At 39.6% G+C, this 15,305-nt stretch overlaps 1 protein-coding gene across 1 annotated transcript in view; it reads left to right on the top strand.

Moving 5' to 3' along the window:
* The window catches only part of LOC5572716 (frizzled), a 125,474-nt gene that overhangs the window by 95,777 nt on the left and 14,392 nt on the right, over window positions 1-15,305 (top strand). Inside the window, exon 4 of the mRNA XM_021849591.1 lies at window positions 8,070-8,295. Within this exon, the coding sequence (XP_021705283.1) occupies window positions 8,070-8,295 (226 nt within the window). The remainder of the gene's footprint in view (window positions 1-8,069; window positions 8,296-15,305) is intronic.

Genomic DNA, 15,305 nt, shown 5'->3' with positions numbered 1-15,305 from the left:
CTGCAGTACTTTGCGATTGCTGATTATAACCACTTGAGTTATGTGGTGGGCTATCGCCAGCTTCTTGTCCCACATACAATCTTCAACAGTTTCGATCGTCTCTGTCGCGAGTACCTCCACCTCCTCTCTTCATTCAACGACTACCAATAGCACCACGTCGTCTGCAAAGCCAACAATCTTTACGCCTCTGGGAAAATTCAATTTCAGGACACCATCGTACATAATATTCTACAGAGTCGGGCCGAGAATAGAGCCCTGAGGAACGCCCGCCGTAATTTGAGTACTTTTTACTCCTTGGTCTGTTTCGTACATCAGTAACCGGTTCTGAAAATAGCTCTTCAGAATCCGGCAGATGTACTCAGGTATCCTATGCAACGAATCGGCGATAGCTTCTCAGCTAGCGTAGTTGAAGGCGTTCTTCACGTCTAGTGTGATCACCGCACAATAACGGTTTCCTCTTCTTTTTTGCTTCTGAACTGTCTCCATGGTGTCCACAACAGTTTGGATGGCGTCCACAGTAGAAGCCGAACTGCATATTCAACAGCCCGTTGTCGCTCTCCGCATGCTTCGTAAGCCTGTTCCGAATTACTCTCTCGAGCAGTTTCCAACCATATCGGCCTGGTTAACTTTGGCAGTAGCACCAACTTTTGTCGCTTCCAGGAGTCTGGAAAGCTGTCATCGTCAATGCAGTTCTGAAGTGATATCCTGAACATATCGGGGTTCTCGAGGATCACTGTTTTCAGAGCCAGATTTGAGATTCCGTCTGGTCCTGGGGTCTTCTTTGTGTCCAAGGCTTTCGCCACACTGATCAACTCCTCATTTGCTACTCGAAAGTCTTCGTAGTCTCCATCCTGTAATCCGTAAGGTGTTGGCGGCCAGGTTGTGGCTTCGCGCTGCGGGAATAGTCCGGCAATAATGACCTTCATTCTCTCCGGGCCCTTGACCGGTGGCATGGTTGGTTCTTTTAACCTTGCCATGGCCACTCTGTACGCGTCGCCCCACGGACTCGCGTTTACTTTGTCATAGAGTTCTTGAAGACAAGCTTTTTTGCTAAGCCTGTTTTCGCTTTAAGTATGGATCTTGCCGATTTGTAGACGAGCGTTCCTCTCATTCAGCGCTGTTGCAAGCCCGCTGCATCCTTCTTCTGGCTCGGAGGCAGCTTCAACGTAGAGCGGCAATGGTCGAGTTCCACCAGTAGACTGGACGGCAGCCTGGTTTCCCAACTCTCGGCATGGTTGCATCGCACGCTCAAGTTAGTGCTGCCGTTAACTCGTATTGAAATCTAAGTGCTTCGACGAACACGTCCTACTTGAAGTCTGCCGTTTTCCACCTTCGTACATCTGTCTGACTTTCGCAATATACTGGCTGGAACATGCCCCCGATGCGGTACCGGACAATCTGATGGTCGCTGCCGGTATACTCTTCGCACACTCTCCAGTACATGTGTCTTGCTAGCCATGGGCTGCAGAAAGTGAGGTCAATGATCGACTCTCTGCCTTCCTGACGAAAAGAACTGATGGTACCATTGTTGGCTAGATGAACATCTAGCTTTGTTGATGCTTCTAACCGACTGCATCCTCCTGCGTTGGTGAGACGGCCTCCCCACTCGATCGCCCAAGCATATAAGTCGTCGGCTATGACAAATGGTCTACGATCGGTAAGCTTTTCCGTTAATCTGTCTAGCATACGGTTTAATTCTTCTTATGGCCATCGCGGAAGTGCCTAGCAACTACAGATGTACACACCATCAACTTTGGCGAAGGCTTCTGCGCATTCCACCACTTCCGGAAAGGGGTATCTTCCCACCGTCCAAATTGCCACTGTTTTACTTGTATCTGCTATCCACTTCCCATCGCTGGGGTGGATTCGGTATGGTTCAGAGTTAATAGCTACTTCATACTTCATTTCCGCTACGGACTGCCACGGCAAATGCTGTGGTTCAAGTTTATTTGCACTATCTCCACTGTGACATGTTTGCAGACGCTTGTTTAAAGGTCGGATATCTTGGGCCTCCTGTGACGTGTTTGTTGGCCTCGTTGTTGACACAGATCAGACATTTCGGTGTTTTCTGGCAGTCTTGCGCCTTATGGCCTTCTTCTCCACACCTCCCACACAGTTTGCTTCTGTCTGGCCCATTGCAGAATTGCACAGTTGTTTTCTCACTGGCCTTTTCTCATGCGAATTGTCATTGGGAACGTTACCCAATGTGCACTGCTGCTGCACGGCTAACCTCAGACCTTCCTTTGTTGAAATCTCGTCCATATTTTTACATTCGAGAGTCGCATCCGGGCACATAGCTCTTACTTCCACGTGTCCCTCATGGCTTTTTCGGCTAGCTCTTTATAGAAAGAGCTGTTTGCCTTTGACTCCTTTATTAACTCGACGATCATCACCACCAGACGAACCAAGAATTCTGACTTTTTGCACGCCTTCTCTAGATTTTTGAGATCTGGATTCGACCGCATAGCATGCAAAACCTCCATGTACGAATCGTCACTTAATTTAAGAAGTTCCGCCCCTTAATGGACACACGATTTTCGGATGGGTTCGTTTTACTCGTCTTCTCTTTTGTCTTTCCGACCATTTGCCACGGAGTTTGGCTTTTTTCCTCAGTAGCTTCCTCGGCTGTTGGATATACCTCAGTACCGGGGCTGTCCTTGTGCTTTTTTGAACCGCCTGGTCTAACATATTCTGGAGACGCTCTTGCCCTCTTCGGCGTTAAGAAGAGCGTTGTTTGCACGTTACTGACATTTTTGTTCGACACTGGGGTAGGGCTTGTCTGGGGTAGGTGCTTTACTTTACTGGCACGATAAACAACCCCCAAACATCTGATGGCAACAGTGTCCCCCAGGTTTGCTTGTTAGTATGATTTTTTATGCACTGTTATTCCAATATAATGTTGTCTGTAGCAGTAGACGATAAAAAGACTATCATGATGAGATGCGGATGATGATTGTTACAGAAAGCGATATGTGAAAATCAATTTTCTTAGAATTCGGCCCTTGATACTTAACTTGGACGTTCAGTTGTCGATTGGTCACTACCAAATGCCTCTGCATTTCGCCAATCACGTTAAAAACTGACCTAGGTCGTGTCTGTTGCCGCAGCACTAGTAGATGGTTTAACAATCCCTATGCGTATGTACCGTCGACTCATTCCAGAAACCTTGCAAACGCAATGATCTTGAACCACATGCAGTATATCTTTGTCTTAAACTTAAACTCTCAGTGTTTTCTTGTGAAAGTGCAGAGGACTCCTGGGCTTCTAAAAATCAAGTAAAACGTCAATACTTCCCTCTTTTCGCCAAATTGATCTGCATTCGTACGCAGCAGGTGCTGTCATTGTTTGTTACAATAATAAGATTACCAGTACTTACATTGAGGATACTACTGATCCTGAGTAGCGTCTGTTGGATTCTTGTGTTAGTACAGCTGCTCGGTTGGGTGACAAAATGTCGAAAGACAAAATGTCGAATGCCAAAACGTCGAACGCCAAAACGTCGAAAGGACAAAACGCCGAAGGGACAAAACGTCGAAAGGACATAACGTCGAAAGACAAAATGTCGAATGCCAAAACGTCGAATGCCAAAACGTCGAATGCCAAAACGTCGAAAGCATAGAGCGTCGAACACGACAACCCGTCGAAAAGCAAAAATATGCGAAAATATATGACAAAACGTTGACAATAAGGAATACAAAGAAATCGATAAAATGTAACGTCAAATAAAAATATTAAACAATGGTTTAAACAGTAAAAACTGGCCATTATGGTACCGTAATTTTTAGCTGGTCTTGGAGATAATAAGAAAATCAAATTGAAAATACTTTGAACTTGTCGGAATTGCTTAAGATTTTGTTTCTCACCAATTTTACTAAATCTCATCAAGTTTAAGTCAAACATTCAAAAAGAGATGGGAGGGTTGTGCTTTGAAATAAAACTTTCAGTTGATCCTTGTATTGTTTTAACTATTCAGTGTTTAAACGATAAAACAACTCACACAAAAAATCAATGTTTAGAAGACTATTCGAAAGTACGTACAGTCGACTCTCCACATCTCGATGTTCTACATCTCGATATCTCTCCCTATGTCGATGATTTTTTCGGTCCCTTCATTCTGCATACATTTTCACTCTCCATATCTCGATATCCTCCTTATCTCGATATCTCCCTATCTCGATGTGATTTTCGTTCCCAATTTTCTCTCCGTATGTCGATATGCCCATTATCAAAGGTTACTAGACTAGATTTTAGAGATTCAAAACAATTTGCAAAGATGAAATGACATCTTTTTGTTTTTGATTTTCCTGGCAACGGAGTGATTTTCAATCTAGTATTCGTTAAAAAATTGTTCTATGTCTCGATCTCTCCCTATCTCGATGGTCCCTTCGATATCGAGATGTAGAGAGGTGACTGTATTAAACACATTTTGGATACCCTGGTGAAGATATTTATTCCAAAAAGCAAATCAAAAAATCAATTCATTTGTACGTATTCAATAAAATAATAATTCAGTTTTTTAAGAATAAACAATATACTAGTTGCCAAAATTTGATTGAATTATTATCACTAGTTTGTTTAAAGAATGAGTGTATTTTATAAGAATAAATAATACACTATTTTTCAACAGTAAATTCAATTCACTATACACAATTTTTACATCGATTTTTGAGAAGTAATTGAGGTAAATAGATCTCATTTCAAATAAGGAAAAAATAAGCAATTACGAAATTCTTACGTTCTAAGTACACAAAAGTGTTCTGATTCTTATCTCATTCTGATACATATTGCTTCGGTGCATAAGAAATTTTGTTTAACCACGAGTACCTAGTAGAAAAAGAAAAATTGAGCACTGTTATTTGAGCTTATTCTACGAGTGGCGAAAGGTGAGGATATTCGGTTTCGTATTGTGAGGTGACAATTCTTGATTCGAGTGAAGTGACTCGCAGTGTAAATCAAATGGAGATTCACTTCAATCAAGTCGGTAGTTGTCACCTCGCTATACGAGTCGATCTCGTATACCTCACACTACTCATAGAAAAAAAAAAACCAATTGATATTCCCTTCATCTGCTATTGCGTGACTCCAGTGGCTTCTTGTCTTCATAACATCTGATGCAGTCATCACAGTTCAGGCTTCAGTTTCAATTTGCTTCTTAAAGTGCTGCACTACTGCTTCTCCAGTCAGGAAACGATGTTAGATTGACATTTTTCTGAAAATTTGCTCGATGCTTACTTTGATGAAAATTAAAAATTTTGCTGTTTCCAATGTCTTTCGCATCGCAACCATTTATTATTTAGTAACGCTAGTTATCTTCAATAACAAAAACCTTCGCTAGAAAAATCATTGCTTTCGACGTTTTGTCTCTTCGACGTTTTGTCCCTTTCGACGTTTTGGGATTCGACATTTTGGCATTCGACGTTTTGGGTTTCGACGTTTTGTCTTTCGACATTTTGTCCCTAAACCCAGCTGGTTTAGGGACAAAATGTCGAAAGACAAAACGTCGAAACCCAAAACGTCGAATGCCAAAATGTCGAATCCCAAAATGTCGAAAGGGACAAAACGTCGAATGGTCAAAACGTCGAAAGCAATCACTTTTCAAGCAATTACAACGTTGTCAAGGAAAATATGGTTGCGATACGAACGACGTTGGATACTGCAAAATTTGCAATGTCCATCAAAGTAAGCATGGAACAAATTTTCACAAAAATGTCAATCTTACACTCAGTTCGGACTACAGAAGGAGCACTGCAGCATCTCAAGAAGAAAATCGAAAATGAAACCTGAGGTAGAAGTAACAACGACAAAAGTATGAAAAGGATCAAGTCGTTTAGCCTTCTTTCGCCGCTCCTCTGTACTCACATAACGGTAGAGGAAATGCATCCCGAAATCAGTCCAATATTTATTTTTCTCTATTATTCGTGGACAAACACAATCTTTTTTTTCCACCAGGTGCATCAGAATATGGTAACTCCAACAATTTTCTAAATTAAGCTTAAACAGTTTTTTTTGGTGAATATTTTTCAATTAAATAAATTCTTTAAAATCGTTGCAGCATCTTTAAAGTGAATTGGATTTGGTAAAATGAACACCGTGTCTTTTACCGAGAAAAAACAAATTTTGATGGAATTTTATCAAGCACGGACGATTTTGAGCATCAATCGGAGTGTTCGGGTTGAGTCGGAGGTCAATTGAAGTGAAAATATCAACGGAAACTAAGATTTTAGAGAACTACGTTTGAAAATTAGAACTGACGTAACTTTTCGTAAGGAATTCTTGAGTTTTTCAGTGAGGTGAAAATCGTTATGATATGATGTTAAATCTGATACTTTTAGAAATATTTTTGAATGGGTTACAATCATTTATGGATATATTTTCGGTAATGAAATGAATATTTTCAGAAATATTTGTTTTGCTCACGTTTTTTGCATGATGTTCATTTTACCACCAACGGCTATTCATTTTACCCACATAGTGCAGGTGAAATAAACATTTGATTCCTTTTTTGGTGGTGATAAAAATATGTGAAAATGTAGTTATTTTAGTTTGAATTCACATCGCTGCTTTAAATAACATCCCTATTGTTGATGTTCTGCGATAGAACTATACGAATTCCTCGTTTTTCTATTAGAAACAAGATGATTTCCTTAAGGTGTTCATTTTACCACCCCTTTCCCTATCTGTTGACAAATAGTGTATTTTTTATTCTTTTGATATACACTCATTCTTTTAACAAATTAATAACTGGATTTTTGGCAATTGATAAATGCTTTATTATTAAAAAAAAATAATTAACTCGACTTTTTATTTCGATTTTCGGAACAGAAATCTTTCATCAAGACATCATTCAAGTTTTAAAATATGTTCTATACTAACAAAACTTGATGAATTCCGAACCTAATTTTCAATTTATTTTTTTATTGTCGCTTCCGAATCCAGCTAAAAATTACAATTTGACGATGATAACATTGAAAATACTGGACAGAATAAAGTACACATTGGCCGTTTTCCCATACAAAATGATCAAGTTTGGAAACATGGATGTCGGCTTCTAGTGCACAGTCTAGTCAAATTTACACCGTAGTTCAAAATTCAGTACTTTTCATAATCAAACTTCTGAGTCATTGCAAATCAGCCATTTTCCCAAATACGATAAAAGTCTTGAATTGAAAATAGTTTTCAAATGTAAATACTTAGAGCTAGCTGCCCTTCTGCAAAAAAAAATGTTTCGTTTGATAAGCCACACAAGTTTGTAAAATAAGATTTTTGAGTAAAACTGATAATGATTGAGAAACACTGGTGAATTTTGTTGATCAATTATTGTGATTTTCGAAATAAGTGAAATTCATGTTATTTCAGAACTGCGGTGAAAATGTCATGTCAATAGGACCATTAGAAACCGAGATCTATCCATTTTGTATGAAAAATGGCCAATTTGTACTTTAATCTGATCAATACTGTATTTTTCACTGCTTTAACTGCTCAAAACATTGTTAAGTATTTCGATTTTTCGTTACATTTTTATCGTTTTCTTTATTAATCGAATAAGTCGACATTTTGTTAGACATTACTCATTTATTTTTCCAACATTTTGTCCTTTCGACGTTTTGGCATTCGGCATTTTGTATTTCGACGTTTTGTCCCTTCGACGTTTTGTCCTTTCGACGTTTTGTCTCTTCGACGTTTTGTCCTTTCGACGTTTTGGCATTCGACATTTTGGCATTCGACATTTTGTCTTTCGACGTTTTGTCACCCAACCTCATGCTCATACTCCTTGCTCAAAACTTTTTGATTAACGAGTATATCAAAAATAATAAAATGCGATGCCACACTCCGCTTCTGCACACCTCGATAGGAACAAAGAGCCAGTCAATGTGAAATGCTTACTCATCGCGTGATTCGCACAAAACAGCCCTAAATTCAGTTCTCAAAAACTGCAATTTCGGACATCTATTGTTCCCAACCCATACCCTACAATCAACACTTAATTCGCACATTTTAGTTTCACTGCATCGCATTCTTGTTCCAAAAACCTTACGTATTCTTTCTCTTCCCCATGCTTTTTTCCGCAGGGCCACCGTCAGTCAACGTCCTGCACCGTGCTCTTCATGGCCCTGTACTTCTGCTGCATGGCCGCGTTCGCCTGGTGGGCCTGTCTGGCACTGGCCTGGTTCCTCGCCGCCGGCCTCAAGTGGGGTCACGAAGCCATCGAGAACCGGTCCCATCTGTTCCATTTGGTGGCGTGGGCCATTCCGGCCGTGCAGACCATCTTTGTGCTCGCACTCGGCAAGGTGGAAGGTAAGTTCTATATGTTTTTTTGTTTGTATCTATGTTAATATGTACAGTACTGGACAGAATAAAGTATGTTTTCACCGTTTTTTACACAAAGGGGTCAAGTTTGACGACCAACACTCCGTCAAAAATTAAACCTTTTTTTTAATTATTTGATTGATAATTCTTCGGTGAAATTTTCAGGTCAGCTTCTTCACTTGACCATTTTATATGACAAACGGCCAGTGCGTACATTATTCTGTCCAGCACTGTGTTGCACTTTCCCCTTCGGTCTATTTGATGGTTCAGTCAGTTGTTGGTGATGCTTTTGCTTCGGCGTACGTCAATTTTCCTGTCTCGGTGCGGGCTACTCCTGCTCTGGACATTCATGACTGAGTAGGTACATCAAGGTTAAGTTCGTGGACGAAGAACGTTGATTGGATAGGGGAGAAGGGTGGGTTTGGGGCAACAATTTACGAGCTATGTTCGGAACATGTTACGACGGTGATAGCGGTGCAGTGTTGAATTATGGATACGTGTGTTGTACAGTGATGAATTCAAAGCTCTATTATGGCACCTGTAAGCCAACCTTCACATGAAGGGACTGTTTATGGATGTTTGTCACGGCACACCAAACCGGTAATCTACCGGAATACTGCAGACGAATAATGGTGGAGGTTGTTCCTGGAATTAAACTGGTGCGTCAGCTTTGTAATTCCAATATTGGACAAGTTCATGTTGAAAAATTAAATAAAGTTCAAACGAGTGGAAAATTTAGAAGCAAAACACATCACTGATCGTGGGCGTCCAATCTCCTATCTGCTCAAGGTCGTTTGTGCTGTTTGTGGCACATTAATTCCCCAACAGCTAGGCTATTAACATCCCCTCGTGCACTCGCTTTCGTGCTACCGTTCATCAAATTTCTGACAGAGACCTCTGCTGCAGACTTCATACTTGTACCACTGCATCGCATGGCAAATGATGAATGGAGAAAGAAACGAGAAAACTTTCCTGTACGGTAGATGAACCGGTACTCACCATAGTAGCAGTATTCGCTCGGCGAATTCAGGAATATAAAGTTTCTGACTAGTTCCTATATATTGAGATGAACCTAACAAATCAAAAGGTGTTTTTTTTACTTTTCCTGCGAATTAAGAATTGTCAGGTTATGTTTATAGATTAGACGGTATTCATAATTGTTTTGATTTATTATAATGACATTTATTTTCTTAGGGTGGTAAATATTGGTGCACCTACCCTACCTACAGTTCTACTTGCAAATGACCGCAATGTAGCATGAAATCTGCCATACTTAGAAGAGCTATGGCACCGTCAGTCGGTTGGATTTTACCGAGCTTCGACATGATGCTGGTTTGTTCTGCTTTGCTTTGGTGCGGCGGTGGCTCACAAAAGTTGATTACTCTTTCAGTGTACAACTCAATAGCCCGTTGATGGCGCGAAGAACATTCGAAGATGGAAAACACACAGCAGCTGAGTAAATTTAATTTCGAGTGTTGAAGCTGAAACTGAAGTCGAAATAATTTCGTATAGTTAGAATCATTACGGAGTCATAATTAGTCAGCTGCAACGGTATCAGCCATCTTTCGTGGAACGGGAGAAGTTGTATCACTAAATTAAGTAGCTAATTTGCAACAAGTTTGATCAAAGCAATCAATTTGGAAGAGCTATCGAGTGAGAAACTTATTTTTTAATATATTTTATTGCTTTGAATTATTCTAACAGAGCAATGATTTTTGACATCCCTGAGGTAACACAGGTAAATCAGATGTGAAAATATTGTATAATATTGGTCCCAACATGCTGCCTTGAGGAACACGAGCTCTTACAGGAAGTCTTTCAGACCTGGAGTTCTGATAATTACCCTGAAATGTACGTCCTGAGTAACTTGATTTTCAATTGGACTAGTAAGTCCTAAATTAAAATTGTGCGCACTTTCAAACTGCATAGCAAGTTTTTGAGCTTTTTCGTAATTAATTAGTAATAATTTGTTTTCCTCTTTCAACGCCAGTATTGGCTTCTGAGGATTTTTCAAAATTTTAGATAATTTCCAAAAGGGCTTAGAGCCAGGGTCCAGTGAAAAACGTTTTTTTTTCTGCGAATCCTGCCATATAATGTTCATAGCAGGATCGCGAGTGCCTTCTCTTCACGTTTTTAAGACGGATCAATAGTTTAAGATCATCGTCTATAATCACGGATTCAAATTTTACTTCACATTTAGGAATTGCCATGAGCATTTGGCTTCAACAATGGAATTTGTTAAAGTTTCAAAAGCATTGTCAACATCAAGTTTAGTTTATAGAGAAATGTTAACATCAAGATGATAGTCAATATACGTTTCCAGTTCGTTTTATATTCCAGTCGGCTCGAAAATATTTGAAAGTGGAGCTGATAGGATTGAGAATCGCTTCATGGGATATTTGAAACGTAACAGGGACATGATCAGAATCAAAATCAGCATGAGTAACTAATTGGCTACAAAGATGACTACAGTCGGTTAAGATCAAATCAATCGTAGATGGATTTCTAGAAGAGGAAAAACACGTAGGGCTATCAGGGTATTGAATTGAGAAATAGTGAAGTGAATTCATCAAATAAAATTCTGTCGTTGGAATTACTTTGAGAATTATTCTAAGACCAATGTTTGGCATTAAAGTTACCAATGGCAAAAAATTTGACTTATTGCGAGTCAATTTTCGCAAGTCTGGAGCAAATTAACTTGCTGTCCAGAGCATTAAAAAGGCAAACAGGCAGCTATGAAAATATGTTTACACAGGATCTCTTTTGAGTTTGGATCCAGGTTTTTAATATGTTTCAGTTATAACTTCTATATGTATGCAATTACCTGTTATAAAATTAAACAGCTCGTCTTCTTTACCATTAAAAGAACGAGCATTCCAATTTAAAATATTTAGATTATTATTGGATCCATAAGAAAGACGTAATCCAATAACAATTTGATTAGTAAATTTTACACCAACTTGGACTGCTTCAGTCATAGTGGTGGCTTTTAACATTGCATCAATCATTAGATTCAATTGTTGATTTTTCTTGGGTAGATACATTCGAAATTGAAAGATTCGAACGGCTACCCGACGGAATAATATAAGTTTGTGAATGAGCATTAGAGTGATGCAAATTTTGAAATGTTTGCTCCCCTATGCTTGAACGATTTTAAATATGGTAAATAGCATTGTCCCGAAGTTTGAAGTGATTCGGAAGAAATTTGACTGTGCGCACGCCATTTGAAGTTTATATGGAGATTACTATGGAAAACGCCAATCTTTTATGTTCAGCCCTCTATCTCTTCGTCATAATACTTTATGGAAAAGTGAACAACCTCTGCTCATGTGAAATCTTTTCAGCAACAACTTTGCTGAAGACCTCATTTTGATAGGACTTGAGGATAAATTGCTATTCTTGATCAAAAACTGGGTTTGCATTATGCATGCTTAACAAACTGCTCGACAGCAGTGAATCAAATTGTCATCAAAACAGACAAAAAACAAACAACAAAGTAAGCTCGCTCACAACCGTTTGTCCGTACTGTTGCGGATAAGGAAACAATCAAAAGCAAAATTGTCATGACAATCACAGAGCGCAACATTATTGCAACCTTTATAACTCGCGATTAGTCAGTTATTTTACACACAAAACCAAATTTGTTTTATGGATGCTGTTCGATAATGTGTCAATGTTTACCAACACGGAGAAAGTTCTCGAAAATTGTAATGCGAAGCCCAGAAAATCGCTGCGCACGTGGTGATCGATCATTGTCATATTCTGATCATGTGATGATAAACTGATGTTGCGGAACGAAATTGTTGCAACAAGAATAAGAGATGATAATGTCTTTGTTGCTGCGTGTAAGGTGACAATTGATTCACTGCTCGACAGGCAACAGTGGTGCTTCGGTCGGGTGGAATAGATCAAAGTAATCCAGGCTACTATGTTCTACAGCAAAAAGGCAGTGTTGCTCTGAAAGTAGTGGAATGATCATCTCAGCATGATTTAGACTTTGTTATCATAAATAGCAAATTAAGACATAAGATGAGTGTGTTCGCTTTTCCATAGATTATTATGACGAGCAGTTAGAAGACTGAACACAAAAAGTTTGCCTTTTCCATAGAAATTTCCATATAAACTTCAAACAGCGTGTGCACAACCAAATTTCTTGCGAATCACTTCAAATTTTGGGAGGATCATTTTCATCATAAATGACATCGTTTTAGCATAGGGGCTGTCCATTTATTACGTAAGACATTTTTCGAGGTTTTTCAACCCCCCCTCCCCCATGGTAAGGTTTTTTGTATGAAAATAAAAAAATAAATTGTATGGCGCGTAAGAAATCTAAGACAACCCCACCCCCTCCCCCCATAAACCCTTACGTAATTAATGGACCACCCCATAGGGGAGCAAAAACATCAAAATTTGCATCAGTCTAATGAGCATGATTATAATCCACCTGACGGGTATGATTGTTGATCAAGCGATCGTTTACTGAAAAATGAGCATTGTTCGATGCTGTACCAGGCAAATTCCGGAAACGACAGTTATCGTAACGGATATTACTGTTCATCTGCCAGGCACGAGCCTCGACGACTCGACTACGCGAAGGGCAAGCCCAAAAATTTGACATATGATTACCCCAGCATTTGGCGCATATGAACTTATCGGCATCTTCCTTCACTGGACAGACGTCCTTGGCGTGAGAAGAACCTCTGCAAATCATGCATTTAGCATCTATGCGACAATTTTTTGTACCATGACCCCACTTTTGGCACCGACGGCACTGAGTAGGGTTCTGAAAATTTCGTCTCGGTTTCTAGAAATGTACCCATGTCACACGGACATCGAACATAAATCTAGCTTTTTTAAAGCTTCAATATTATTTAGATCTTTTTTGTTAAAGTGAACTAATAAATATTCTTCTAGCCCTCTCCGAACAATGCCTGGTTGGGTTCTCTTTTTCATAATGATTACTTGGACTGGGGAAAATCCAAGTAAATCAGTTATTCCATTTTTGATCTCTTCAGGTGACTTATAGTCACTTGAGAGGCCTTTCAAGACGACTTTGAACAAACGTTCAGTTTTGTCGTCATCAGTAAAAAAATGTGCTTCTTTTCTTCAAGATGTCTGAGAAGAAGTTCGCGATCTTCAAGAGTTTCCGGCAAAACGGGACAGTCTCCTTTCTTTGCGATTTGGAAGGAAACCTTGAATCCCCCAATGGAGTTCAAGATCTCCTGCCTAAATCTCCCAGATTCGGAATAACTGACCATGATAGGCGGCACTTTTTGATTCCTCACTTGAATCAAAGAGCCTGGGCTAGAGAGTGCTTCGCTTTGGTGTTCGGAAAATTTGTTTAGAGCATCGATCTAATTGCTCATTTCGATACAATTACCAAATTATCCATATCAACCTTCGAAGGAAGCGCGCATTCCGGAGAAACATTTTTTCTTCCATTCTTATCACGTTTAGTGACAGTTTTAAACCCCACTTTTTTGGGAGGAAGTTGTGCCCTTCCTTTTGTTTGTAGTTGCAACCATGTTCAGTGAATAAACGAAAGAAGACGTGACCTCCTAAGAGGTTTTTTCACAAGACGGTGTCCAAGAAGGGTTACCACCGCTAGCTTTCGCCACCGGGTCCAACGAAAAATCGAAGGCACGGGTCCAAACAAGGATCGTAAAGGGATCAATAGTAGAAAAAATAGTACTGAAAAGTACCGTTTTTAATTTTAGCACTGAAAAGCACTGTTTTTGTAGCACTGTAATAGTAGTTTACGGAACGAGTTGCAGAGTTATGATTTTTACAGCACAAGTCGTAAATTTATCCTACGAGACTTGTCGAGTAGGATAATAACGACGAGTGCTGTAAAAATCGAGTTCTGTAACGAGCTACGTATAACATTTTTTGCAATTTCGTAGAAGACCACTTGAGGGTATCAGAAATTATATCAGAATGCATTCACCATTATTTTACAATTTCTGAAAATAATGTTGTGCTATGACTCATTACGCAACTCAAAACAATTGCATAATGAGAAAGCAGTGCGTAATGAATCATTACAGCACTGGTTTCAGTTGCGTAATGACTATTCCCGCACTGCATTCTTCGATGCAGAAAATATGCCGTTTCATGACAGATTGGCGTGATGAAAAACAGCCTATGGACCAATGCACGAGTTCACTTTTTGACGTTTTAGCGGTGCCGTGTTATCTATGTGGCCATGGTAACAAGTGAATTTGGCACCGCTCAAACGTCAAATTCGTGAACTCGTGCATTGGTCCATAACGATGAGAAATTGCAACTGGTACTGTTTTATTGCTTTAGGTAGGTTTTAAGAAAACTTCCAAGAGCAGAGAGAATTCGTGTACGCACAGCACGAAGGTACGATACGCACTGAGGCAGAAGAGGTTTTTTTAATTTATTCATTCCAAACATTACAGACAGAAGAGGTAATTTTTGACTTCCCAAGGCATAGCTTTTTGCTTATCACACGGTCGGAGATCCAACCTTGATTTATCCCATATTTGACATGAATATGCATATCGTATTGCTATACTTTGCTGCACTTATTTAAGACTTCTCCCATCTTTCATTCCATCATTACAATACAAACAATCGTGCCTATTAAGGGTAGTTAAAGTCGTCAACTGGCAAACAAAAGTGGTTACCTACCTATCTCTTCATTTCGAAGTGCCCATATCCGATCGTAAAACCAGCAGCGTGAGCCTTTTTCCAGCCCTTTGGCTTGGACGGTCAGCGGTATCAGGATTTATGACACGCAAATGACGAGTCGGACAGGCTTGATAATTATGGTTTTCTTAAGTGGAGTCGTCAAAAGGCTCGCTCAGGCTTCTTTGAGGTCGAAAGGTAGCATTAATTGATTTTATGGTTCATGCATTAACACAGGCATAAAAATAATATCCATTCGAGCTTGAAGGGATCGTTTTGGAAGGATTTCAAAACAACTTTATTTAGCTTCGTAAAAAACGGATTTGGTTATTTTCAGTAGGAAT

This window comes from Aedes aegypti, chromosome 3 (genome assembly GCF_002204515.2).
Source record: "Aedes aegypti strain LVP_AGWG chromosome 3, AaegL5.0 Primary Assembly, whole genome shotgun sequence".
Classification (NCBI taxonomy): domain Eukaryota; kingdom Metazoa; phylum Arthropoda; class Insecta; order Diptera; family Culicidae; genus Aedes; species Aedes aegypti.
The sequence above is the reverse complement of the archived record's forward strand: the minus strand, read 5'-3'. Positions and strand labels throughout refer to the sequence as shown.